General features: G+C 40.9%; 1 protein-coding gene across 1 annotated transcript; it reads right to left on the minus strand.

The window, feature by feature from the left end:
• Positions 1-1,471: 1,471 nt before the first annotated feature.
• Positions 1,472-14,627, minus strand: GPR143 (G protein-coupled receptor 143). The gene is made up of 8 exons (XM_048328946.1): positions 14,221-14,627; positions 12,406-12,515; positions 9,404-9,498; positions 7,982-8,074; positions 7,385-7,494; positions 5,982-6,090; positions 3,623-3,740; positions 1,472-2,154 (listed from the first exon to the last, which is right to left on the minus strand). Exons 1-8 carry the CDS (start codon positions 14,462-14,464, stop codon positions 1,855-1,857), a joined length of 1,179 nt encoding a protein of 392 aa, XP_048184903.1. The 5' UTR covers positions 14,465-14,627; the 3' UTR covers positions 1,472-1,854.
• Positions 14,628-27,798: the final 13,171 nt, after the last annotated feature.

The raw sequence follows: 27,798 nt of genomic DNA on the forward strand, positions 1-27,798 counted from the left end.
CTTTTTCCTGCTCTTTTGACCCCAGCTGTGACAACTATTGCACTGAAAAGTGGTCTCTGTTTCAAAAGGCTCAGTATAATCTGCTCATAAGTCTGTGTGCTGTCTCTTCATACTTTGGAAGGTAACAAATAACTGTGATGAAAAGAAAGGGTCTGGTGATCCGCCAGTAGTTCTGACACCAAGAGCAGCAATGAAAAGCCATAAAGCCACAAAGGTTTCCACAGGGCACAATGTAAAAGATTTGCTACAAACCAGCCACAGCTCTGTAATTATCTTCCTAAATAGTTGTCCAATCATTGTTTAACACCTTTGTATCAAACAATTAGCTCGAGAAGCCCATTTATTTAAATTAACTAATCAATGTTTTCCAGTATTGTTTCTGCTGATCTTGAATGTCTAACCACCCCAGGACTTCCCTGAGTAACCCAGGAACTCAAGCTTCATGTTATTATTGCATTAACCTTTCAGCTGTCTTTATTATTATTATTATTATCATTGTTGTTGTTATTATTAATAAATAATAATAATAAAAATTAAAATATTATCATAATAATACTGATTTTTTTAAAAAATTTTTTTACAATAGCTGAAACTGAATTGTGTTGGAAAAGAAAAGTAGGAACAGCCAAGAAAGTTCAGCCAAAGTGGATGTGAGCAGGATTTAAAGCCCAGCCCTGGTCACATGCTGAAGAAAGAGAGGGTGATTACTTGGGCTCAAGGGGCTTCCACCATGCCATTGGTCAAACTGTGCTGTAAACAGCTTCCAGCACAAGCAGACAAATCATATCACTTCTACTTTTGATATGAAGTCAAAAGCTTAGGGTAGACATGGTCATCCTTTTTTCTTAACTTTCAGCAGGTCTGGGCAATTGTTTGGATGTAGGTACCTGGGGCACTGCACAAAAAGAGGGGTGTATCTGAGAAGAGAGGGCAAATAGATTTAATGTCTCTTCATTCAGCCCATGAAGGTATAAAATAGAGTACCCCTCAGAGAATGGATTATTGATTCTACTTGTTCTGTTTTACGATGAACACTCGGAGCATCAAAGTGTTTTATGCAAATGTCATTTCTTAATGCACCTGCCCCAGCAGTCACAGTCCTGTTAGGGAAGTACACATAAGGGTCAAACTGAATCCATACTAAAAGATAGTTTGACGGTTTATTTTTTCTTGAATCTGAACTGGAATCATTGTTCTGAAGTGTTTGTGGAGCCTGTGCTCGGCTCCATTTTTTAAAATAAAGCCTTTCAGCTCCCTAAATAAAACCACACCAAAAATTCACATAAACAAGCTGAAAGAAGACTATGTCAGTGAAAGTCTACACAAACAGGAAATATTTGTGCTTAAGTCAGAGTTTGTTGTCACTCATGCTTTACCAGACTGGCAAGGCTGGAAATGGTGCCTCAGAAATCCTAGAGCTGTAATTCTGGGTGAGGAATTTTATGCTGAGCAAGACAAGCAAGGCAACACATTTAAAAACCCAACATATTAATAGTCCATTTATTTAAACAAAAGACTCTTCTACCATAAGGAAGTTACAAGAGAGATTAAAACAAAATGAATGAAAATTAATCATAAGTAAGAAATATCTTTGCAGAGATATACTCCTGCTGAAAAAGGTTCAAGCCTTTATACCTGTTCATGTGTCTCCTAGAAGGCGAATGAAGACATAAACCATATCTCTCACACACTCTCTCACACAGTCTCACAAGTTACAGGAAATAACATCAAGCCATTGAGCACAAACCTTATTCCAGAGTATGCAGTGATTCACACATTGACGTGGCTTTGTGAGTATTGACAATGTGAAAAGTTAGATCCAGGAAAAGTTAGATCCAGCTCTGCACATGAAAACTACCAGCCCTGGTAGATGGGAGAGCTTCTGGTTAATCTCTCATCACTGCTGGTGTTAGCTTCAGACAACATGGTTATGGCCTCATCAGTCTGCTGGCTGTCAGTTGTCAAGATCTTCTTGGAATCATGGATGTTGCTTTGGTAGTTCACTGGTGAGGGATAGGCATTTTCCCCCACAGTTGATGAGGACATAGATTCCCAGGGTATTTCTCTTTTTCGCCATTTCAGGTCCACTCTCCATCCTGTCCAGCCATAGAAAGCTAACGTGAAGAGAAAGCCCTGCATGGGATTAAGAACCCCCTAGGAAAGAGAAGTGCAGCAGGAGTTACACCAGCAAGGAAGTCTTCATCCTCAACTCCAGTAAAATGCTTTGCATGTTTTAAAAACTTTCCTTTCACTGAATGATTGCTGACTTAAAAATAAGCTACTTGCACACAAATAAAAAATGTGTGTTGTGGCCATCACAGACATAAACAGATAAGAGAAAAATACCATGACCTGTTTTCCAAAATGCTGAGGCCATAACAGTAAGCAGTAAGCACCAAATGATTTTCTAGCATGAAGTTTAGCTAGTCAACCCCTTGGTGTGTTTTTAACTTTCCCCACAAGCTCTAGACTTTCTTTATTCACAAAAGCACATATATTTTTCATTACAAGCCAAGTCAAATATATGAGAGGAGACACTAGCATAGACAGTCAAGCTTTTAAAAATAGCAGGAATTGATCTGTCTGGAATTGCTTTGATTCTTGAACCAGTGAAAATGTCCATCAAAGTGGGATGGAAAAACGGGGAGAGGCACTGAAAAAGAAAATCCCAAGTGATCACCAAAAAATTTGTTTCTGTTCCCAGTGCCATGAGATGCTTAACAAATTAATGGCTTTAGCTGCTTCCATTTTTCTCATAGGAAAAGAAGGAAATTATTTTTATAACTAATTAAAATCATAGGTCAGTCCCCAGACTTGACCTCTTGCTCTCCAGGTGAGGAAGAGCAAGGTCCCTGTCACATGAATGTGTTCACTCGTTGTCAGAGGAGAAGGAGGTGGTATCACATCACTTGCATCGCTTAATCTTTCAATACCAAACTGCTCAAATGCTTAATTACACAAAGCATGCTCAGGCCTTACACCTATTGAACAGCTCCAGAATAAATTCTCTTGGAAAATGAATCTGCACTGTCACCTCTGAAAAATCCCTTGTCAAATATTCTTATAGGAGAAAAGAGGGTACAGTAAGAGACCAGCATCTCACAGCTATTTTTGGTGTCTTGTGTGAATGATTTTTTACCTATTTGTTCCCAAATAATGATCCAAATGTCATGACATAAGATGCAATAATTCTTTTAATAAAAAAACCCCACCCTAGTTGCAAACAGAGAATTTCCATGAAATCCTCATTTAATTGGGAAACCTTCAGGAACTGTGTGCTAAAACTTTGCAGCTTGCATTACGGCAGAGTTTAGCAAGGTTAGGCTAGAAATCACTGTAGTTATTTGTTCTGGATCTTAAAATGGGTAGCGATCTCTCACACAGAGAATGCATACTCCAGTAAATGGGGGAAAAATTTGGCCTCTAGGACATTTTTGGCAAAGTTTACATGTGAAAAGCACTCTCATCGACTGCTCGTTCATTTCTCTTACTTTCTGCTTTTCTTCCTTGATTTTCAGAGTGTTTATATCCCTCAAATCATAAACCACACACTATCCTGGGGCTGTTCCACCAGTCTTACAACAGTGATTTCTAAGACTAAACAATGTCACAGCTGACCCACCATTATAATCCAGGTGATCAGTGCAGCACTTCTGAGGTTTTTCAGGGGCATTTCATTGATATCTGGCTGCATTTCGAGATAGAACAAAAGGGTCTCATTGATGATATTGGATGACCAGCTATGGGAGGAGCAAAGAAGAAAAGGACAGTTACATATGTATGTGCATGTAAAATACGCTTTACCTTCAAATTATAGAAATTAAAATCATTATAAGGACAGTAAGATTTTTGTAATCATGGAATCATTAAGGTTAGAAAAGACCTCTAAGATGATTGAGCCCAACATGCTTGGATTTCTTGTTAAATCTCAATCTGAAGGGACCAGGAGGTCTCTAAGATCATGATCAGGGACCAGACACTCACCTACTCGCCCAGGCCTAGACAATATAAATCAATATGAAAAAAAGAAAAAAAAATTTGAAAATTTTAACTTGCTGCAGAACAGTAAATTGCAGAATAAAACTGAGAAGGAAGTGTGATCTAAAATGGGAACATCATGCATGCTGATTTCTTTTGCTCGTGCCTTAGAAGAGTTGTGCTCACAGACAAGGAACCCAAACACATGCACTTTTAAAAGGCTGCAGGATTTCCAGCTGGAGTTAAAATTTCAGGGTTAGAGTAAAGACTTCCAAAATGTCCATTAGAAAACACTATAAAGCAATGAGAAAGTTGACTTTTAAATCCTTGAAAATGCTAACAATTATTTTGAATAAAGGTAATATCTGTTTCCAAATAAGGATGAGCATAATCAAGCCTGATTTGGTAAAAGAAATTATGTTCTACACTAAATAGAGATTATAGCAAATGGCTGTAAGTTCTAAACAGGGAGACGAGCATTTCTTTACAGTTGCACTGCAGCTTCAGAAAGTAAACCATCAGCATCTATGTCATACTTTCTAAGAGGTTTTATATATGTCCTTTGCACAATTATATTTTTATCACAATGTAAAACCTCCTGCTCTCCCCTCTCAAATCTGTAGGCATCTCTTCTATCCTGTGTTGCCCCAACCTGTTGTCTTTGACTAAAGCATTCCATATTTGACTTCTGGGATGGAAGGCAATCTTCCCTATGCTTCTGAGATGAGACTGCCTCAGTCTTTCCCTCCAGCAACCTTTGAGAAAGTTTTTACATTCCAAAGCTTATGTTTTATTAGAGCGAAATCCTAAACCAGAGCTGTGATTTTATTTTTTATTAGGAAAGCCCAGAATGAGACAGAATGGAAATAAACAAATGTCCCCACAACGTCCATGGGAAATTGGCCTTTCCTTTCACTCTTGTTACCAGATAATCGAGCTGGCCACCATTCCTTAGGTTGCAATGCACTTCTGTGGTGCCTCTGGGCTTTCTTTCCACAGCCCTGAGAGCTTGGCTGCATCTCTGTTCCTTATTATTTCAGAAATTTCCAGGAAGCCATGATGGAGGATCCTGCTGTCCCTCACTCCCTTCTATGCTGGCTACCCCAACCTTCACATTGGAAACTTCACTTCCAAGCCAAGAAGACTGCTATCCTCCCCAAAAGACAATAATTTCCTCTCAGAGCACTCCAGCAGACAGCAGCCAAGAGAAGATAAAAGAGGCAGCCTTTGTCCCTGCTCAACCTTTTAAAGCAATGGAACATGCATTAATACACCTGTGTATAAAAAAGTTAAGTAGATGTAGAGACTGCTAAGTTTGGCCCACTCATTTCACTGCTACAGGACCATTTCTTGTTGTCCCACTCCACTCCTCCCTACCACTTTTCTGTCCTATGCCAAAGTACTATTTTCATGGAGGAAGACAGAATATTAAAAAAAAAAAGATTAAGTAATAAAAAATTTCACACACAATCGTGCAGAGTTTTCTTTTCTGTCATTTCCTTTATTTTCAGTCAATATCCATGGTTTTTTCAGACACTTGAGAACTGCAGAGCACAGAGGTGGCTGCATTGTACGATCATAGTCAGAGCCATGAAGCCAGACTCAGAAGCACATTTATTGTAGGTTTTCAGTGATGTGTTTGGTGACAAGAGGCTCTGAGATATGCTGATTACAGAAAGCCATCTATCAGCCCACAGAGCTGGGAGCCTGCTGTACCAGACAGCTTCAGTCTATGCCCAACCTACTGGGAATTTTTTGCTATTGTTTCTTGTTGCTTTTGCTTTTCTGTTGGTTAAACATTTAATCATTTCCTCACAGCCTCGTGATGTTACAGGAGTGATTCAACTCCTCTGTGAACTAGTTTAGAACTGCTTCTTCCTTAGATACCTTCCCTTCCAAGCATAAAGACAAACAAATGAAGCAACCTATCAGTCTTCACTCTTGTCCCTGACTCTCTCCCTCTGGGAAAAAGGCAGTTTAAAACAAAATAATGCACCTCTTACCAAATAACAAACACCAGCATAATTTTGAAGAAGCGCATCTGGATCTCTGTCCCCAGACGTCTTTCATTCTCTGTGTAAATCCCCTGTCTCCCTTTCAGTAAGGAGGCAACTGAAAAGTATACAATTATGTTCATTAATATATGCACATCTTGTTAGCTTAGACACAAAAATCCAGAAGATAGAGGCCTGAAAGAGGGAGCTAAGGAATGGATGGATTTGTCTCCAGCAGCTGTTCAGAGCTGGAAGGACCATTTTCAAGGAATCTCACATATAGCCTAATACTAACGGAAAATAATTACACACAGCTGCATTCCTAAAATAAAAGATATCCCACTAGGTGGGGTTTTTTTCTCTCAATCCCACTGACAATATTAAATAGTATGGTCGACATATTCCTATTTTATAACAAAAGGTAGAGTGTACCTTCTATATAATGTGTGATATAATTATATACTTATCATGTGATGTTTAAATAGAATACCTTCTATCCTATTATGCACGTTGTTTTTCATTGTGTCCCCGATACAGCATTAGCTACACATCTGTAACTCAAAGATGTAATGTCAGCAAAAAAAACTTATGCCACATGCTGTTCAGATATCACAAGGAAAATACAAATGCACAAACAAATATACAACAAACAACTTTTTATGGGGACAGTTTTTAAAAAGAACAACTGCTTCTTTGAAAATGATTATGACTGAGGGACAGAGGATGGATGGTATAAAGACTGAACTGAGAATACCAGATTTTCTCCAGCTGTTTTATATAATCAATGTGTAGATAAATTCAGGTACTGCAAACATCTAGCACTGATCATATTACATGCAAAGAATGCATTGAATCTGTGGCTTTTTTTCAGTCTCATTTCTTCCAAGCCCTGGATAATAAATTAAACTGGAACCTCAAGATCCCATCTGAGTTGTGTACAATTCCCATTTGTTTCATAATCTCAGAATCAGAAGACACAAAATTCTGATCACATTTTATTGCTTTTTTTGCTCTAGGGCTGCTGAGAAGTTAAATCAACTCTCAGATCTCACCAACGAGAATAAATTACATTCCAAATTCAAGGTTGGTACCAAAACTACAGTAGAGTTAAGCATCAACTGTACATCGCTCAAATTCTTTAAATCAAGTAACATGGAAACACCTTTGCCAATCTGCAGTAGAGGTTAATAACAGAATAGCTTGAGTGTGTAATCAGAGTGTGTCTCTAGGGAAAATTCCCCATGAAAATGGTGTCTTCATTTCAGTAGGCAACTGCTTCCCACCCTTTGCTGTATCTTTGTGATTTAACAAGGAGCTGTCCCACATCACTGAGTACAAAGTCACGACTTTCTACACTATTACTATGTTGCTAAATAACACAGACTGATGGATGCTGGCCATTAGGAACATACCTGCTGATACTGTCCTCCTAAACAGGATTGGGTTGGCCACAAGCACTAGCAAGAGTGGGACATAGGTCGTGATGTAATGTGGGATTGCATGTTCCAAGCCATTTTCACAGCTGAAAAGAAATCATTAAAAGATTATGCAATATTTTTCCCCACAGCTGACAGTTCTGGCTATTCTATCTATGTCACCTTTAACTTTAAAAAAAAAAAAAAAAAGGAATGAAGCAAACAGATGCAAAACTTTTAATTCATCGACCTTTACCACCAGTTCACATGGGACACAGAGTTGATTTTTAACATGCACTGTCTGTGTATTTTTCTCAAATTGAAAGGAAAGCTAAAACCAGGAGCAGGAGAAGGGTGGCTCATAGCAGAAGCTGTATCACAGCATGCCCAAGTGCCTGTATTGCCTGGCATATTTCTTCAGGGCCCCCTGAAGCCCAGGCAGGTATTTTGAGCATACTCACTGACTCAGTGGGACATCCTTGGCAAAGATCAAAATGCTCAGCTTTTGAATTTCTGTCTCTAAAGCTGACCAAAAGACATTCAAATGACCAGAGAGTGCCACGATTTCACAGTCTGTTCCCAGAGCCTGCTTACCTGGAGAGAGAAGGGTAGTAAAGCAGAGCAATCCCTTCCACGCAGAGCATCACTGCGAGGCCCCATGTCATCATGTGGTACAGCACAATCGTACTGCAGGCATCAAACACCACAGGCACGATTAAAGATATCGAACCTTACACTTCCCACATTGCAATGTAAAAATAGGACCCTCACTGAAAAAGAGCTTTACAGATAGGAAATGGTGCAGAACAACACTGGCAGTACATTAAACTAAGGAAAGCTGGTGGGTGGTGGCCGTCCTTCAGAAAAAGAATGAGCCAAAGCAGTCATTCAGCCTTGCACATAGAAGTCCGGTCCCCTCCACCCCATAAGGTGAAGAGGACAAGACTTCTTCCCTACTCTTAAGAAGGAACCCCTGCATCTTTATTTTCTCTTGCAGAGAGCAAATTAGCAGATTAAAATTTAAGAATGGAGCTTTTGTGATTTGAAGAAAATTATGTTTAACTTTCAGAGCTGGATACTGCTCCTGTCTTAGGGAGATTCAGACCTGTGTTTGTAGAAAGTCTTTTGGTGTTTACTCTGATCTTAGAATCAAGCCCAAATACTCATGAGTTTTTTGGTCAACAGGGGTGGGGGAAGGAGGCAGGTCCCAGCTGTTTGACTAGAACTATGGGACTTTACAAAATCAGGTTTATCCTCAACAGTCTAAAGTTAACTCAAAAAGCCCCATTTTGGTTACACCTGCAGAAGAACCATATCCTTAGTACCTGACTGCTCTCTATCATCTGGGAACAGAGTCGCGTAATTGCACATTTAGCAGCAGCAACTGAAGGTTATTTTGCTCTTCTAACAAACAACTTAGAGACATATTATATTTTCTGTCTGGCATTAAAGTATGGTACTTTCCAAAAGGTTTAAGTTCTTTCGTCACAGGCATTGCAGAAAAATATATAGTAAATACATATTTTTTTCTGAGGGACTTTGGAAGTGTGATCGGAAGGGCAATAATGACCACCCTCACTGAGAAATGGATAAAAAAAATCAGAGAAAAAGAAAAAAAAATGGAATTAACTATACGAAATTAACTGTATGAAATTCAGCACTTTACCCCTCTGAATTTTTCATTTTCAGGATAACACTATTTTTTTTGCTGCAAGAATCAATTTCGGATACAGAGCAGGGACAAAAATAGTCATCTCATTGACATAAAGTTTATAGACCACAATTTGCTCCATATTTATCCAAAGGTTGAATGGATTCAGTTACATTTAAATTCAAGTTGGACATAAATCAGTATCTGAGCATTGCCCTGGCTATTTAAGCACTTAGAACACCATTCACCCCTATGGTACGAACATCAGATGGTTGTACAAGCCTCACTTATACCCTTAGACAGCTGCAGACAGAGACATACAGTGTTGGAGGGGAAAAACAAATTCAGAGCTTTAACTCTGGTACCTCAGTCCAGCTGATCTTCTCACCACCAAGTAAGAATCAACAGCATAGCAAAACAACCACCAGAAGCCAGCGCTATATAACAGCTGGATCCACATCTAGAGGGGAAAGAAGTGCCAAATGTCACAGCTGCTTCTCCAGTACCACTGGGGCAGGGAAGGGACTCTAACCTTTGGCCTGGTGATTTGTTCTTTAAATGTGTGTATTTTCCAGATGAGATTATGAAGTATGAAATCTTACTCAAAATCACAGGAACAGCATTGTTGTAGCCTATGGGTCAAGTCATAGGTAAGCTGAACAGCATTTGCTTTCACAGCTTATTTTCTGATTTAGAAAACCTGTCATTTACCTCTCCATTCCTAACCTGAATGTTGTAAGCCCACAGAAATTTATAGCAAGGATGTTTTAATTTTAGGTTAAAATTTCAGTTTTTTCTCAGTAGCTGAGGCACAAAAATATAACTGATGTTAGTCATAACCACAGTGTGCCTATGCATTTGTGGGTTCTGCATGTGATGGGTATTTTCTTCAAGCACAAGATGGTTATTAAGAATAAAAGACCATTAATGAGAAAATCACTCACTCTCTGGAAAAATATCCCTACTGAACTCCCTGGCTGATTTCTTCAACAAAAATCCAAAGGAAACAGGTTCAAGTCAAGCTAAATATCACAGCATTCTTGAGCTGACCCTATGCATTTTTCCCACGAGCTTATATAAGATAAGTGACCTTACTTTGCCACTGTATATAAATTCCACATTTCTTCCCCATAGGAGCTGGCTGTTTATAATAGTCTGGGACTGTTTTAATATTCATGTTATCTTCCCTCCAAGCCGTCTTTCAGTTCTTATCTGAATATCCTTTACCAGGGCTCCATAGTAGCATCATTTTACATCTGGAAATCAGCATACTTGTTACTGAGCCAAATGTCAGTGAATAGAGATCTAGCACTCCTTCCTCCAAAAGGCAAATCAAGCTGAGAAATATTTCCTTTCACCATGGGTGTAGACCCTACCTCTAGTAATTTGTGGCATGAATTATTCAGTATTTAATTCAAACGCCATGACATTTTTCTAGTGCACAGGAGGCAGAAAAATAAAATCCCAGTCTTCCTTCTAATGCACTTTACCCATAGCACTCAGCACATAACTTCATCATCATATTTACATATTTGCTGCAGTTGAAAAATGCACAATTTACTACCCATACACACACACACATACAAAAATAATCTGCAGAGTCTTTCCAGAAAATCCAACACAGACAAGACTGTCTCCAAAAATAATATAAATCAGATGCACTTAAACCCTAAAGCTTCATATGATATCTTAGTTTTTAGCAAAATGACACATCTTGCTACAGTGCCTGAAAGGGAAACCCCCTGCAAACCATTGAAAGGAGATGTCTAAAAGCCTCACTATTTGGAGTTTGTATAGGTTTGTGGTTAAGAGAAATAAAACAATAGTACTAAAAGAAAAATAAAATAGAATCGGAAACATTTTATTAACTCACATGAGATTACGTTAGGGAAAATGAGTGAAAGAAGGGTTAGTTTTCATTCCAATACAGTTAAATCTAAATATAAAATTACTTAAATTACAGTATTTTCCTGGAGCCTAAGTAAGGGAAAATAAAAATTGTGGTAGACCACTATGCTCCTCACCATCTAACCTGAAATTCAAATGAAAAACAGTCTGCATATAGTACCCTGTCATGCTTAAAAATACTTTTTTATATTTTATGGGCCAGAGAGGGAAACATGAGGAGGAACAGGTTTTGAATAGGACATTCTTGCTGCAAGATATTGAGGTTTCTGGTTTTTCCTCAAAGAAAAAAACAACATTTGTATCTAATAAGCAAAACTTAAACACATGTGATAGAATTGAGAATTGATAGATGTATACAATTTATATTTGTGTCCCTGGCACAACATTATCATGTTTGAAACTGCCATTATATAGGCATATAAAACACAGTGAGTTCAATCTGGCACATATTGTTTTATTTTAAAACTAGTGGAGCTGTATAATTTTCTATTCATGCAACCTACCCCCTTCTACATTGTGAATTTTGAATTGCAAAGTTAATATTGCTATTGCTCATGCATTATTTCATTGGGGACCCTACATTCCTATTGCATGTGGGTAAAGCGATGATCTGTCTTACTTGTCATTCTCAATGTTTTGGTAAAATTTGTGACCTTTATTCTTGTACAGTAAGCTCAAATTATATGTCTCAGTATTTTGATTGTAAAATTTGGAACTGAGTTTCAATCTGTACTTTTGGAATGCATTTACATTTTCTTATTCTTGTGTTTTAATCCAGAAGACACTTAATTAGACTTGGCCTGATGCAGTCATTGAGTGCCCAGCTATCTGAGCTGAAATCCTGCATGGCAGGGACAGACCTTCTGCCAGCACATTTGTGGCTTTGAGTATATTTATCCTGTTGTCCCTCTGTGTCTAAAACACACACTCTCATCCACAAAAGCTAATTTGAGCTACTCAAGTTGCTGGTTTCAGGAGGTCCCTGCTGCCACCACACAGGCTGCAGTTTCTGACAGAGACGATAACCTTGCGCTGCCAGTGCGACAGAGCCACTGGGGCACTTGTGGTGCTGTGCCAGCACAAACCCAAACAATGGTTCACAGCCCTTTGGGGTTGCTTATACGCTTATGGCTCCACACCTCTGACTTTGGTGTATTCCACCCCCTGGCACTCCTGTGACGAGTGAATACCACAGAACTCCCGGGATCAGTCTGACCTGCGTTGCCCTACATCCTTACACACACCATATGGCACCATCACCACCCTGCCCGCCCTGACCCAGGCTCTCAGAGGGAGGCATGAACGCACTTGCAGGGGTGTGGCAGAGGCTGAAACCATCATATCCAGGCTCTGACTCATAGTCACATTGCCCTTTGGACTCAGTTTTCCTTTCAGACTCCCCATGCGGAGGGACCCTTAATTGGGAGCAGAAGAAAAGGGGGATGATCTCTGTACCTACCGCACTCCCCACACAGAAAGTGGAAGGCCACACGTCAGTCCTGTTTGACACAGAAATGTCAGCTATGAAGCCTGGGAAGCCCAGCCATACACTTGACCTGAAGATCATACCTGAAGAAAAAAAATGTATTAGTGCTTTGAATCTGCTGGTGTGATTTGAGTCACATGCTTTTCCCTAGCCACATATTTCACATCGCAGCCCAGATTTTGTGTGTCTACAGGAAAGCAATGGCTGCAGAGGAGCACAGCAGGGGCAACTGTGCTATTTAAATGTCAGTGTAATCACTCAGAGACAGTAGCTCCAAGAGTCGGAAGCTGCTGGGACTTAAAATGTTACATAGATTAGAATCTCACTTACTTAGAGATGCTGTCACATGCTTCCCTAACATAAACTGGGTAGCATTTAACAGATTGACACAGAACACTAAATAACTATTTACCGGCATATATTCATACACTGATATTCACTTCTCTATAAAAGCCCTCCTTGCAGAAGAGTTATTTTTCACTTTTCTCTGCCTTCATTTTACAAGCAGCTCTTTTCCTTCTGTCACAGGACTGGACAAAGCAGTGCTTCTGATTTACGTAAGAACAATACCTTTTTTAAAAATAAACTTAGAGTTTTTTAGTGAGGTTTTCTGGGTTTGCTTGAAATAAAGCACCAACAGGAAACAACAAAATGACCATGTTTCCCACCAAGAATGAACTGTTTTCCACCCATCGAAGTGAGTCTAATGCAAAACCAACAATGGATAACTAGTTTGAGTTTGCCAGTGAAAGAGGAAAGGAGAAAAATAACTTTATCTATTGTTGTCTTCACCTGACTGAAAGGACATTTTCCAGGTGTATGCACATACATATTTTCCATATCTCTTTCTTTATTTCCCCCTATAATCTTTGGTTTAGTATTGGTACTTATTAGGTACTGTGAGAGAACCTGGCTGGGTATGAAAGGGGAAAAGACCTGAAACACAGACACACAGATACACAGATACACACACAGCTCCCAGGAGTGAGACAAAACAGCACTATTTCTACTACCTAATGTGAGGGGGGGAAATGCTACCATAGAAACAAATGTGTCCTGTATTTTCATAGCACGTCATGATAATTTATACCCAGTTTGGCAGTAAGTGACTGAGGGGAAAAATGACCAAATGACTGATGGGACTAGCTCAATACTAGTTTCATTTTGACTCGTGCATTCTGTTTTAGTCTCTGCTGGTTTATTCCTCCAGACTATCAGCCAGGGTCTGGGCAGCAGGTTGTCCTTGATAAGGTAGCTTTACTCACATTTCAAAAGCCTGTGTCCAGCACGATCTGTGTGCAGCTGCAAGTCAAACTCATTTGCTGTCAATATGATGTGCCCAAGAGAAGCAGCTGGCACATGAGCAAGAGGCACACTTGGTCCAAAAGGATTTAAGAAGATAGAGGATAGTGGTTTTCAAATGCATTCCTATGGACTGGCTAAATGTTTAATGTCAGATTTAGTTTCCAGTGTGCTGCATCACCTCCACTTTGTGCCTCACTCTGAGAACCAGTTGCCATTCTAGATTTTAACTGGTTTTAAAGCAGAGATTTTGGTGTAGATTTGCCAAGAGCTTTCACTTCCACATTATGATTATTAAACAAGAACTTTCTCCCCAAAGACTCATAATTTCCTGATCATACTTAGTCCAAATCTTCCTGTGAACACATACAGCATGCTTCCCTCAGAAATCTCTACTGTCCACTCACCAGCTTCATTTGTCTGTAGTACCTCAGAGCAAAAAGAACCTGTTACAGCAATGGCAAGGGACATCAAGCTGGCACTTACCTAAGCCTCCAAGGATGTCACAAATGGAGATAAGGAGAAGGATGGTAGAGGAGGAGGAGGCTTTGGGCATCTTCCGTGGGCTCTGTCCCTTCTTCGGCAGGAGCTGTAGGATGGTCAGTAGCAGACTGATGGAGGCACTGCCAATGCAGACTCCGCAGAAGACTTCAGGCTGGAAGTTCATCACTAGCTGTGTAGCTGCATCCCGGTTTGGGCAGCAGTAGGTTTCTAACCTTGGAGAAGCCATGAAATGTTCGACTGGTGGAGGGGGCCCACAAGCAGAAGAAAATGCTGTTGCTTCCCCAAGACAGCATTCACTTTTTCTTCATCCTCCCCATTAGTCCTCGGTGGTGAGAATCACGCGATTGATGGATCATGTGCTGCTGCTGCTGCTGGAAGTAAATCCCCTAGAGCTGCCTTTCTCAGCCTCTCCTAGCAAGGAGATCAGATCCAAACAAGAAAACACAGTGTAATCTGAAACATGCCCAGTGCTTGCTCAGAGCCATTGGCAACAGTTCACTCACATATTTCTGCTTGCACAGTATGTGATACAGGAAGACTTAAACTCATCAGAGCATTGAAGATGGTTTAAAATAAATAAGGATGCAGATACCGAAGTAGAACCATTACATTTTAATTGTGTTTCTCTTTAGCCCCATCCCACACAGCACCCTTTAATTACTGCAAATTAATTGAAAAGATGAGTCCAGACACAAGCAGTTCCAGTCTTTAGAGGGAGAAGCAGGGATATAAATCCACACCCTAATCCAAATCTCAGTTTTAGTGATCCACCCCTGTAAATAAAATTAGAAACATGATACCCTATCACTGAAGAAAGAGATTACATTTGGGAAGAAAATATTAACCTTATCCTATTTAAATTGCAAGCACAAAAAAATCCCCTCTTTAGTCAGTACTGTCTGCATTGGATCAGCTTGACAGTGAAAATTACAGGACTTAGGATTTCTCAGCAATATATTTCTCTCTTTTTTTTTTTTCTTTTTTCTTGAATTTGGTAAGGATTTAATATGAAAACAGGAACTTAACCTGCAATATTTATCTTTGCCTTATAAACTAGACAATAGCTTTTAAGACAGGGGTCCTGTTAGATACAGCAGCAAATAAATAAAATCATAAACACAAAAAGTAATTCTCCCCTTTAAAAAGTCTCAAACTCCCTGTGTCAGCCCTCAGTCTTCCAGAAAACTTGTTTATAGGGACATATTCAGGAAATACAGGGGGCAACATTGCCAAAAGACCCAAAGTCATGGGTTTAACCATGTTAAATAACATAGTCATGGATTTTATAATTAGTCCCTACAAGAACAAATGACATAATCTTTTTCCCTCCCCCTGCAAAGGTGTAGCTTATTTTTTTTAAATAAGTGAATTTTAAAAAATTCTACTGATGGCTAGTGAATGACAGTGGGATGTTCTGTGTGCAGTGTTTATGAACACAGTGTGCTTTCCCTCAGTAGAGAAAACAGCTGCAGTCCTGGGTGAAATGGTACCTGCTCTATTCACTAACCAAGACACCCCATACACTTGATCCCAGCAAAAGAACGAACTCCACCAAACTCGTCACCCTGATGATGGGGGCTGTGCAGCCTCCTGGTGCTGGACAGTGGTGGCAGGGCTGGGGTGGCAGGGCTGGGGTGGCAGCTGGAGCCCAAGCTGCCAGGCCTGACATGCGTCCGCCCCTCCTGCTGCCACGGGACTGCCCAGACCACATCACTCGAAGAGCAGGATGTCAGCCTGCAAAGCCAGACTCCTTCACATGAATGTCCATACATCAACAAGGTGTTTGAACTCCTGCTGCAGTCAACTGAGGTCTTAGGCAGCCAAGCTTATGGTCTAGACTTTGTCTAGAGAGCTGTTCAGATCTTCTGAAAATAAATGCACAGAGTGAGCTGAGGAGGCTCTGGTGGACCATAATAGGAACTTAGGCATACATGTCATCAAAGACTCTGAAACACAGGCAGCTGAGCTGAATGTTTTGCCAAGCGTTTTTCCTGCTTTCCAGCATAAAGAGATTTCCCTGTTTCTTGGATGAGGGTGGGTGAGTGACCTGGATGTTGCAATCCTACAGTTTGTTGCCACCATGTATATAAAAACATACTGGGGACAGCAAGGTTGCAAAATTAGATTGCTCTGCTCCAGAAATACAAACTCATGCTGAGGTTGTCAATACAAGGCTCTGTCATCAGTACAAGTCTGGGACTTCTCAGACTTTATTCCACTTCTGCTAGAGCAGTGGTGCATGGAGTTGCCACATTTCTGTCAAGATACTGCATTGAAACCTACCTATCTACTAATGAACTAAGGAATTACAATCCACAGAGACAGATTATTATTAGTTAAAATTAAGCCACTGTAAGCCACATATACACTTCAAAGATATATAAATGAAAAAAAGGATGTTTGCTCTGATCTGAAGGAAGAGTTATATCACTTGGCTTATAATTAGAAGACAAAAACTTTAAAATGTTAGACAAAACCTGTTGAAGAGAAGCCTTTCATTCCCACTATCAGTTTCTAAAATTGGTCCACTCACTATTTCTGTTGCCATTTTCTTTCTTTCAAAAGTTTGAAAAGCATGTCAAGTCATTATCCTGATTGTTTGCTCTGGCTTACAGATCGGAATGTTTTGTGTACTTTGCTTTTTCTGCTTATCGTTTGTTTTCATTGATCTTGACTGTGATCCTCTGGTTTGCCTGTGTGGATTTACCATTTTATTATTATAACTTCTCTCTCCCTTTTTTCCAGCCACTTTGGAACTACCTTCATTCCTCAATTGCACTTTTATACTCTGGAGATTCATTTTTAAATTTGTCCCTTCTTTTCTCACCACAGTTTTGCCAGCTGTGCAGCCTCCTTTTATTACTTTACTCCTCTGAGTGGAGCATTGTTTTTTAACCTCTTCGTCTGGGTTCCTTCCCTCCTGTAATCTCTCAGGATTTGATTCTACAATTACTTACAGAGGGAGTACGTGTTTTTTATTGGAAGCAAAGTACATGACCTGTAGCATACCTAAGAAAAAAGAAAATTAAGTCACCCATGAATGAACTGACAGAATTAGAGGTGTCTAAAATGTGCCAACATTTGAGGCTGAGTGGGAGATGCACCTGCCAAGCTAATGAGCCACCCAGCACCTCAGCTGGTAAGAGCTAGCTAGTCTCTGGTTCTCATTGCTGGGCTCAAAGTATAGAGAGTTAGAACAGTCAAAGAAATTCAAAGCTGGTTTGGCAGTCTTAAACTCAAGATTAATTTGGCTTCTTGTGATTATAAAAATAAGAGGATAAAATCTGGGGACAAAGGCAAAGGAAACAGAAAAGTAGTGAAAGAAATAATTTTGTCTTGATAAGGACCTTTATTTAGTATTCTGTAAAACTTGCATCATTCTACAGGTCCTAATTCCCTTCTCTCTGAAATTATTGACACAATTCCCACTTCTGCCACTGTACGAAAAAGACTGACATGGTATGTCTCATTTCTGCACTAAGGCAGGATCTCAACAAAGCTTAGAGACAACCATTAGCACACATATAAGAAACACTAAAAAAACCCTCCTGGCATTGCAAATAGCAATCAATCACACTCACAGCATAAGTACAACATTGCACAACACTGAAAATTCCAGTCATAATTTTGGACATTGGCAACAGTGTGCTCAAGGATGAGAACAATACTGTGCTCCTTTGGAAACAGCCGTGTGCTCCATACTTTTAGAAATACCTACTCACTCTCTCCTTGGACCCAGAATACAATGTTTCATCCCAGTCTGTGATCATCTTTAAGATGAAACACTGGCTTCGCTGCTTCTAAGGGAAAGCAACAGGTTTACAAAAATATGACAGGCATGCATTTCTGTTGTTAAGGAGTGTGTGTATGGCTTATGCTTGAGTGTGCAGCTGCACATACTTTAATCACTGTTTTAATTAAGTCTGGGAATACAGCACTGGTTTACAAAGGACAAGGAAATTTGTGGATGTAGAGACAGAGGATAGTTTGGTTTTGTTTATGTGTACAGCTCAACGCATCGCTGCCTGAATTTACAGGTCCCACTGAAGATCTTAGCTACCTCACAAATGTAAAAGCTATACTTTGTAAAAGTTCATGATCTCATAGTCTTTTACACATAATCTGACATTACATTTCCCAAAATGAAGAAAGCTAGGTCTGTCTTCAAGCTCAATGGATGCAGCTATTATCTCCCCAACAGATCCTGCAATATGTTCCTTAAAACCGTGGCATACAAATGGTCTATATACTTTAACACCATTCTTTATTTTATCTATCCAGACCTCCTGCAACTAGATTTAATTTGGAAGCAACTGTGAGACGTCCTTCCCACAATTAGCAGTACTAGTTTTTAAAGGTGATTTTAAACCTTTAACTTAACACATAACTGAAATGAATGGAGAAATTCACATACCATTCTTGCTATTTCTAGTTTTCTGTAACATTAGGGATATTGGAACAGTAATGATATTCAAAGTGTAACGTCTGTCATGATTACAACAGCTACAGACTCCATTAAAAAGTACTGAAAGAAAAGCAGACGTATCGCTTCCCTTCCCTCAGTGTTTTAAATATAATTATAGAATTGTAAAATATTAATTTACTTTTAAGGACGGTGAAGATTAATTTAAAAGGCCGAGGATAAATGTGTCTCATTTGCATAAAAGTAATAATATTTGAGTTCTTTTTGTTTTCTCTAAGAACAAAAACATAAATACATGAAATAAATGTGCATTTGAACAGCTCAATAACTGTATGTATTTGACTGATGCAATCAAGTTACTATATACCTTTACCTTACACGGCTTTCATGAAGAAACATACACAAATTAGTTTTTGCAACTGTGCCTGTAATGCATTTAAAATAGTAAACAAGATTTATACAGATGAAGTATAAAATAACTGAGTAGAAAAATGTATCCATAAAACTGAAGAAAATTATTTTTGCTTAGAGATTAGAAGAAAAAAATTGCCGATTCTCTATGCCACTGCTGAGACTATTACAGTCTTTGAACTTGCATTAAGACAGATTTTTGTGGCCAGCCACATTTCTGGACAAATTCCACCCTTAGTCATTGTCATCATTACATTATTTCACAGAAGAAAAGGATACCACAGTTTCAGCACACAGGTACTAGAGAGACCTTGTCCCACACATACGCAGACTATGAGACACAGTTTGAATAGGAACTGATTCATTAAAAAAACTGTGAAAAGAAAGAATATTATCTCTCACACACTGTGATACTGAAAATTGGATAGTACTGTTTGTAGGCATGTACCCCAAGCTACAAAAGTTGAATGTTTATCCTGTCCTCACTGTCTTCCAAAGGAATCCTAGGCCCCACTACTTCTGCATTCTAAAGGTTACATTAGTTGGTTTCCTCTGGAGAAATTAGGAAGGACACTTTGATATCCTTGTTACAATTGCTAAATGGTGGGATCTTGTTAGATTACATCTTCTACCGCCCAGGAGTTATATTTTCAAAGCCCATTAGCACTAAAAACTTACCTCATAAAACCTGTGTTCTCAGACCAGTCTATGTAGCCTCATCAAAATACATTTCAGCACTAACTTCACTGCTCTTACAGTGCAAGAACTCTCCAAGGCTCTATTAATTAAATTGATAAAAATGTCCATGTACCATGGCCAATTCGATGGTCTTGTTGGATGCTGTAAACAAGTGTAACTGTAGGGAATTCTGACAAAATGTACAGTCCAGGTCCAGACACAGACACCAGCCGATGTTCCCCTGTGAGATCCCCTGAGCATCACAGGGGTTTTTTAACCCTGCAGTGGTTGCATGGCCATCAGTCAGCCCTGCAGCATCTTGGGAATGGGTGAAGGAGAGTTGCAACCTTCTATTCCACAAATTGTCTTGTAGTTTCTGAAATGAGCAGATAGCTAAAAACCATAGCTTAGCTGGCTCAGGGAATCCAGAGGAAATGCAGTAATAACAGCAGAAACATTATAGTGCAGAAAGGATTTGTGATCCACTCTTTTGACTTTTCTACTCTTCAGGAATAAAAAACATAGCTTCATTGTCAGAGGTGGACTTCACAGCCCAGGGTGGAAAAAGTAATGAGCATCCAATGTATATTGGATACATCCAATGTATACACTGGATATACCTTTTAGGTGAGCAATAAGGCTACACTATACATTCATATTACAGCTTGGCTACATCAGCTACTCATATTAGTCAACTTCCTGGGAGCACAACTCCAAGAAGTTGGTTGGTTCTAAAACTGCTTCAGAAAAGCAGTGTTCTGAAAGTAATCCTCTGTGTACCTTTAATACTCCACAAATTCAGACCTTCAAAAGAAATTAAATTTCGGAGTTGTGACAGGATCTGTGTTAACACAGAAGATAGGCAACGACCCCCCCATCCCAAAGCTGTTTCCTCAGGATTTTATTAACAATGCTCCACTGGCATGAGTCTGCTTCACACAAAATTCAGGCTAAGGAACCAGTACCTGCCACAGTCTCATCCTTTCTAAGCCAAACACAAGCCAGGGAAAGCTAATCTGAAGATTGCACTTTTCCTCATGTGTATGACTCGGAAGGATTCCCTCAAATATGCTATCAACTGCTAACAGTTCTGTTACCAGAACTGAGAGGAGACCACACCTATACCTTTAGCATAAAGGGGCATAGCAGTCTGTGGGGAGGTGGCATGCACAGAAAGAACTTCTGCCCTCTGGACTCCTGAGCATGCCCAAACCAGCCTTACATCATCCTTAATATCACTACATTCATGCAATATCCTGCATCTGCCACTGCTGAACCACAGCTTCTTGAGCATACCTGATGCTTTAGGGAAAACTCCTACGGCACTGCAACAAAAAAGAGAACATGTACTTTCATGCCTTATGCATGCTTAGATGGACTCTCACAAGGCTCTACATCCTATGACCTTCACCTGGACATGGTTCATGTTCTGTGTAACCAAGCTGAGAGTAGAAAGGTCAGTTGTAATGCAGAAACTGTGCCTGTTTATAGAAAGCACTGAGAGATTTATTTATACATGGCTGATAGGCTGAAAAAGCTCTGTTTGGGGCTAGCTAGCAAATGAAGACAAAGTCCAAGTGAAAAATACCATATTACAAGGCTTTTGTCTGCTCTCATGCATATTCTGGCCTCTTGCTATTTATCTTCCCTTTTAAAAGCCTTCACAGCATTCTCTGCACTAAGAGCATTTGAAGCCCTCCCTTTGCACTTTCCCTGACCATCCTGACTCTAGTGACCATCTTCATCAAGTACAGAATTCAGATATAACATGCTGTGATATCCGAGTTTAAATGCATTAAAGACCCTTGTTAGCCTCTGAGACTACCCTTCTTGTATTTAAAATAGGTCAGTGTTTTATTGCACGTAAGAGTAAGTGGCACAGCACAGTTTGTACAGAGAATGTATTCATGTAATGTGTTACTAAAGAAGAAGGACAATGAAAAGCATTCCCTAATGTACCATGATCAGAAACACAGCAGCAAGAATAAATATTACAAATGCTGCTTCACTGAAATGATGAAACTTCATGAAGCAAAAAAAATTTCCCAGGTTAATGAAGCTGCAATGCACATACATATGATCAAATACAGCTATATAGTGTATATAGTATGTGCATATATATATATATATATATGTATATATATGCATATACTGCTGGACACTCTTCCACAACCAAAAAAGCATGGCTTCATCCATAGGGCCTCATAGTAATGGTCACTGGCCCATATTATGCCCCAAACTGTGTCCAAGTGCTGCCTAGTCAGCCTGCTGACAATGAAACAGTATGGACTGTCGTGTACCGGTATTTCAACCTCTGTGCTCTCACTCTGCTATTTGGTTTCCCTGTAAAGTGGTAGTTACAGATGTTGTCGTACGATTTGATAAAGGGCCCTAATGTAGGAACTGGAAAAGGAAGAGATATACAGATACCAGAAGGACTATGGCCCAAGGCAGGACTTAATATGTACGTGAACATGACTACAAGCTGAAAACTACATCTCCAGGGAAAACGGGTCACCTATTTGCCTCCTCTTGCTAGGTGTATGCTGGCTTCTGACTCTGCAACCAAACGAGGAGTTGTCCTTTTCTCTGATTTTCAATCTTGTTATCATGCAAAATTGTGAAAATCATAAATCCTTAAGCAGGCTATGGATTATAGGAGTCTGTGTTGGACTAATCTCCTTTTTCTTGTCTACAGGTCTAACACTCAAGATTTGAGTGAAGAATATTATTCTTAGCAAATCATCATATTTTTTTCTCTTGGTCACTCATAGCCTCAGTTTGTTCCAGAGTGCATGCTGTCACCCTCAGAAAATTGCTCCGAGGTACAAAGCATATGTGCTGTGAGAATAAGTGAGAACTGAACAAAGTTTGAATCAAAATCATTATGGAAAACAGAAATATCAGAGTATCATATGAACTGCTATTCTTTCACAAATTTCAGCATTATAAAAAGATAGATCTAGATAAAGAACACAGATTTTATTTTAATCGTAAAGAAATGAAGAGTTCAACATGTATTTGAGTTATATATATCTGGAAGGTTGAGAACTTCTAAGGCTTTCTCCAGCACTAATTATGTGCTGATGAAGCCTTACTTGCAATACATGCAATACAGGAGAAACAAGACACCCTTGAGAAAGGTTTTTAAGGTGCCAAAATCATAGACATCCTGCTGGAGCTTTACAACATGGTATTTTTCATTCTGGGAAACTGGGTAATTTGTTGGAACCAAAGTGTTTTGCAGAAGAGTGTGATTATGCTGAATCCATCAGAAGCAGAATGGCAGGTTTCCAAAGGAAAGCCTCCTGGTTCCCAGATATGCCAGGATGTCTGTCTGTTGGGCTGCTACCCAACCTGTTTCTCCAGGTTCTCAGGACTTTCAGACTCCACAATAGACTGCCAGCAGCTTGACAGACCTTGAACTACTTGATCAAAAAATCCATCCACTTCTGTTGCAGGAACTTCTTATCACTATTTCAGTTGGTTTGGTCTTTGTGATGATAATTTTCAAAGACATTAGAGCTGGAAAAAGGAAAGAGCTGGAAGGCACTGTGCAACTAGAAAGCTACAGTCTAGTCACTATTACTGAAACGTGGTGGTATGAATTGCATGACTGGAGGGCTGCCATCAGTGGCTATAAACTGTTCAGAAGGGACAGGCAAGGAAGAAGTAGTAGACATTATTTACAGAAACTATTTGCAGTGAGGCTGGTGAGGTACTGGAACAGGTTGCCCAGAGAAGCTGTGGATGCCCCATCATTGGAGGTGTTCAAGGCCAGGTTAGATGGGGCTTTAAGCAACCTGGTCTAGTGAAAAATGTCCCTGCCCACAGGACATTGGATTAAATAATCTTTTAAGGTGCCTTCCAACCCTTCCAACCATTCTATGATCCTGTATTTCCCTCAGAATATGTGCCATGGATCATCTTTTCTCTTTCGGCATCTGAAGTTACCTTGTCAATGAACTATGCTTGCTCCAGGGCATCAACCTTTGATTTTGTATGGCTGAGGCAGAGGCACTTTGTCTCTTCACCAACCTGTCAATGTTTGGTGGTTAGCTCCCAGAAGGGCTGGTAACAAAGTGGGAGGTTGTAAAGGCTTATCTCACCTCAGTTCTTTACTCTGTAGCTATGAGTCAGGAGCCACAACATCTCTCAAATTTCTCGGCTTCTGGGGAAAAAAAAGGCCTGCTGACATTGCAATGTCCAGCACAATGAATGGCCTCAGGACTGAGAGTAAACCAGCCTATTCTAGAGCCATCCTGCAGGTATCCTGTGCAAGCCACTGCAAGGTGCCGTGCCTTAAGGAAAAGATGTGGGATATGTGGTGTATAACCACAGAGGTGAAACAGGCTGTGCCTTAACATCATACTGTGCCTGTTCAAATAAAATCCTGCCATAAAGTCATTTACTCACAGTTTTCGTAATCTCAATGACTAAACAGGGAACAGATATGCAATATGTGCAACAGAAAGAATGAAGGTTGAATAAATTCTGTAGAACAAAATTTCACTTGAAATTGTTAATTAAGCTTCAAGTACCGAGGTAGGACGACAGATGAAGTACTGTGGAAGGAGCCTGGTTTACTGCAGAAGGCTTTTGTTTCACAGGGCAGAGACACACAATCTAGGTATAGTGAGAACCACCTCTTAATATAGGTCTGATTGCTCCCTTTGCAGAGCAGAAGGCGCTAGGGTAACTTTTGTGTAATACTGTGAAGTATCTTTGATACATGTATCTTTGGCACATGTATCTTTGGGACACAATTTTACACAAAGGGATCCCTTTCATACCTTGCTGGTAATAGCAGCATCATTCTCTGTCCTCAGTGTGAAAAGGTCTGTTACTTCCTTTGATATATTTATTGCACCCTGATGTATCTTGCGTGTCTACCTTCTATTGGTAACTTCTGTGCGCTCAGAAAACATTTGACAAGGGAGAAAGCTGAGGATTTGGTCACCGAGGCTTGTGTTAGACAAATACAGTTATCATTGGTTCTCTTATCACACAAATGAAAAGCAATATTTTAGAATCCATTCAATAAACCCTTTGTTCTTTATGACTATTTGAAACTTATGAAGGCTGGCAGAAGCTGCAGAAATTCAAGTAATAAGATTATCACAATATTTTAAGAAGAGCACAAGTACAAGTCTCCAGCTGAGTTCTAAACAAGCTTCAGATTCCACAGAGAGGAAGGATATAAAAGAAATGAAGATAAATTTGACCAATATGACAAAAAATAATTCCTTTAATGCTTTGGCTGATCAAACTTTTATGTATGAAGAACTTTACTTTGTGGTCTCTTAGTAACATTGATAACATCAAAGGATGAAAGGCAAAAAAAGTTGTCATTCAAGATAAGGAAATCTGATTTCTGAACTGTCAGCCACAAGCTGAGGATCTGCTTGACGACTGTGCCAGACTGTCAGGCACTAAGTAAGCATTAGCTAGAAACTTCTTCTTTACTGAGGTCTCTCAGCAGTGTGACAGCTTACAGATGTTCCTTTAGGCAACTGCTTTCCCAAGAGCTACATGTCCACATCTTCCACTGATGTAATTACAGTAGCAGAGTTTGATAGTTTTCAATGGCTGTCAGTTTCTGGCTCTAGATTTTCCAGTTTTAAAATGTGTGCTCATATTTCTTCATCATGCTTCCTGAATTTCTACGACCAATTCTAAAAGCCAGAACAGTAATGTAAGTCTTGAATTTCTTATGGACAACAAAATGTTCAAGAAGAAGAATGAATGTTTGGCAGTTGAAAAGGGAGGGATATAAACAGAGAAGGCGTTTTTGGAAGCAGAATTTGCTCTTCTCATTAGTGATGTAAGCTATTTTATTTTCTCAATTTCAGTGTGCATACTTGGGGATACACTAAAGTTTAAATCATTATTCTGGATCTTCCTTTCATTATCATACTTAGAGAAAACAAATTGCAAACACTGCAGCTCCTTAAAACTTCCAGCTATATGTTACTGAGTATACATTGCTGTGAAGACAATCTGATACGTGTTAGACAAACATAACTGAAGGCTTTGTCTCAGATTCCAAGAAAAGGAGACAGGGCATGGAGAAAACTACTTGTATTTCTGCTTGCCTATATGACAGAAAATAATTACAGAAGAAATCTGACTGAGGATCTGCAAGTCATTAGAGGCCTTAACTAACTTGATGCAATACCTAGGTTTGGTGTAAGGTTTGTACTTTGCAGGATTTTAATAGTAGGATGTATAAGTTTGAGTACCTCCTCCACTGTTCCTTCTGTCCCTTAATCACAAGGAACAACAATCACCCTAATCATATATTTTTCTTGTTTCTAGATGTCCTCCAATCTGCTGCTGGGATTGATGACTCAGATGTTCTCAATCCTGAACCCAAAGTTTTCCTTAGGTATTGAAGAAACATCCTGTAGCTAATCCTGGAAGTATTGTAGAAAAAAAAAAGTTTAGTTCAAGGCAGGAAGGTTTTATGAGAAATAAGCCAACTGAAACAGGAGTTAGAGGAACAGACTACATAAGCAGAATGGCCTAATGGGCACTTTTAGAAAGCAAAATATGTGACCTGTCACATCAATATACAAAACCTTAAAACCCCACTGTATATACCAGGCACCTCCATGAGACAGCTTGTCACATGAAAGAGTACCTTGAGGTTCACTAGTCTTTCAGAAATTAAAATAGAGGTTTCCGTACGTCTTAGACCAAGCAGTACTTTGCCTGCTTGGCAGTGAAATGCCAAGGATTGTGTGCTTGCACACGGGTACTCCAGGCCAAGTCTGGTCCTGATTTAAGACACTGGAACCTCCTATAAAATGATTCAATTAAACTGAGAGAATTGCAAAAAAAAATAAGTATTTCACTCCCAGCCTCACCACTAACACAATGAAGGTTTCAAGCAAACAGAAACCCTGCATTTATTTCCCATCCATAAGATTTGCCTTCAAATTAGCACTTCTAGTCCTGCCTCACACTCTGCCCTCAAATTTTTTTTCACAATCTGGGACTCCAAATCTCTTCTCTATTGGGTTTCTTTGCTGAGGGCTTCACCTGTGTTTACCACCGCTTCCTGCCAGCGCCCAGCCCGTCCCGTCCGAGGGCAGGGCCGGCCCGGGCGGTGCGGCGGGGCTGCCGCTAGAGGGGCTGGGCGGGAGAGGGCGGCCCGGCGCCCGCGGGCCCCTCCCGCCCCACAGGTGGTGGAGGCAGCGCGGGCCGGGGGGAGCGCCGCTAGGGGCTGGCGGAAAGCGCCTCCTTTCCGCCTTCCCCCGGCTCCCGCCGCAGCTGCCCCCTGCCCTGCCCTCTGCATGGCCCGCTTCCCCCTCCCCGAACAGCGCGGCGAGACGGGAAGAGCCGGCCCCCTCTGCGCTCGCCACTTCGGCCCCCCGCCGCCTGGCACGGCGAAGGCGGGGCGTCCCTGCCCGGGGGACGGCCACCGCCGCCGGCTGCCCTTTTAGCCCGCCCTCCACCTGCTCGCCGCTTTTGTTTGGGAAGGGGGGTGGAGGGGAGGCGCGGGCGTCCCTCCGTGTGGTGGGGCGGGGGTGGCACGGTCCCGGCCCCGAGGTGACTCGGGGCTCACGGACCTTCTCGCCGCTGCCTTTGTCTGGCGGCCGGCCCGGGGCTGCTCCCCTCTCCCCCCTCCTCCTCGGCCGGGGGATCGCGCTGCGGGGCTACCGCTCTTTGGGAGGGGCGAGCGGCTGCCCCGCTGGTGAAACGCGGGTTTCGCCCTTTTTTCGAGGCGAAGGGGAGGCGGGGGCGCCTCCCCCCGCCGCGCTCCTCCCAGCACCCCGCGTTGCTCGGCGGCGTTTGCCCTGCCACCAAGTTGCCACAAGTTGGAGCCGCCCCTCCCGCCGCCGGGCTTCGGCCTCGGCGTGAGACAATACCGCGGGCTGCGGGGGAGGAGGAGGAGAAGGAGGGGGCGGGCGGACCAGCCCTCACTCGCCGCCGATGGGGCCGGGCCGGCCGGCGCTGCGGGGCGGGTAGGGTAGGTGGCTCCGCGGGCGGCCGCCGGCTGGCGCTCACCGGGGAGCGGCTGGCAGAGGCGAGCCAGCCCCGGC

The sequence above is a fragment of the Corvus hawaiiensis genome, chromosome 2, assembly GCF_020740725.1.
Source record: "Corvus hawaiiensis isolate bCorHaw1 chromosome 2, bCorHaw1.pri.cur, whole genome shotgun sequence".
NCBI lineage: Eukaryota > Metazoa > Chordata > Aves > Passeriformes > Corvidae > Corvus > Corvus hawaiiensis.

Bases quoted from the DNA above. Each gene is read 5' to 3' on its own strand.
- GPR143 (XM_048328946.1), bottom strand. From the start codon at position 14,464: ATGGCTTCTCCAAGGTTAGAAACCTACTGCTGCCCAAACCGGGATGCA. The intron at 12,516-14,220 runs GTAAGTGCCAGC...TTTTTTCTTCAG, and splicing joins TGACATCCTTGGAGGCTTAG to GTATGATCTTCAGGTCAAGT. The intron at 7,495-7,981 runs GTAAGCAGGCTC...ATTTCTTTTCAG, and splicing joins TACTACCCTTCTCTCTCCAG to CTGTGAAAATGGCTTGGAAC.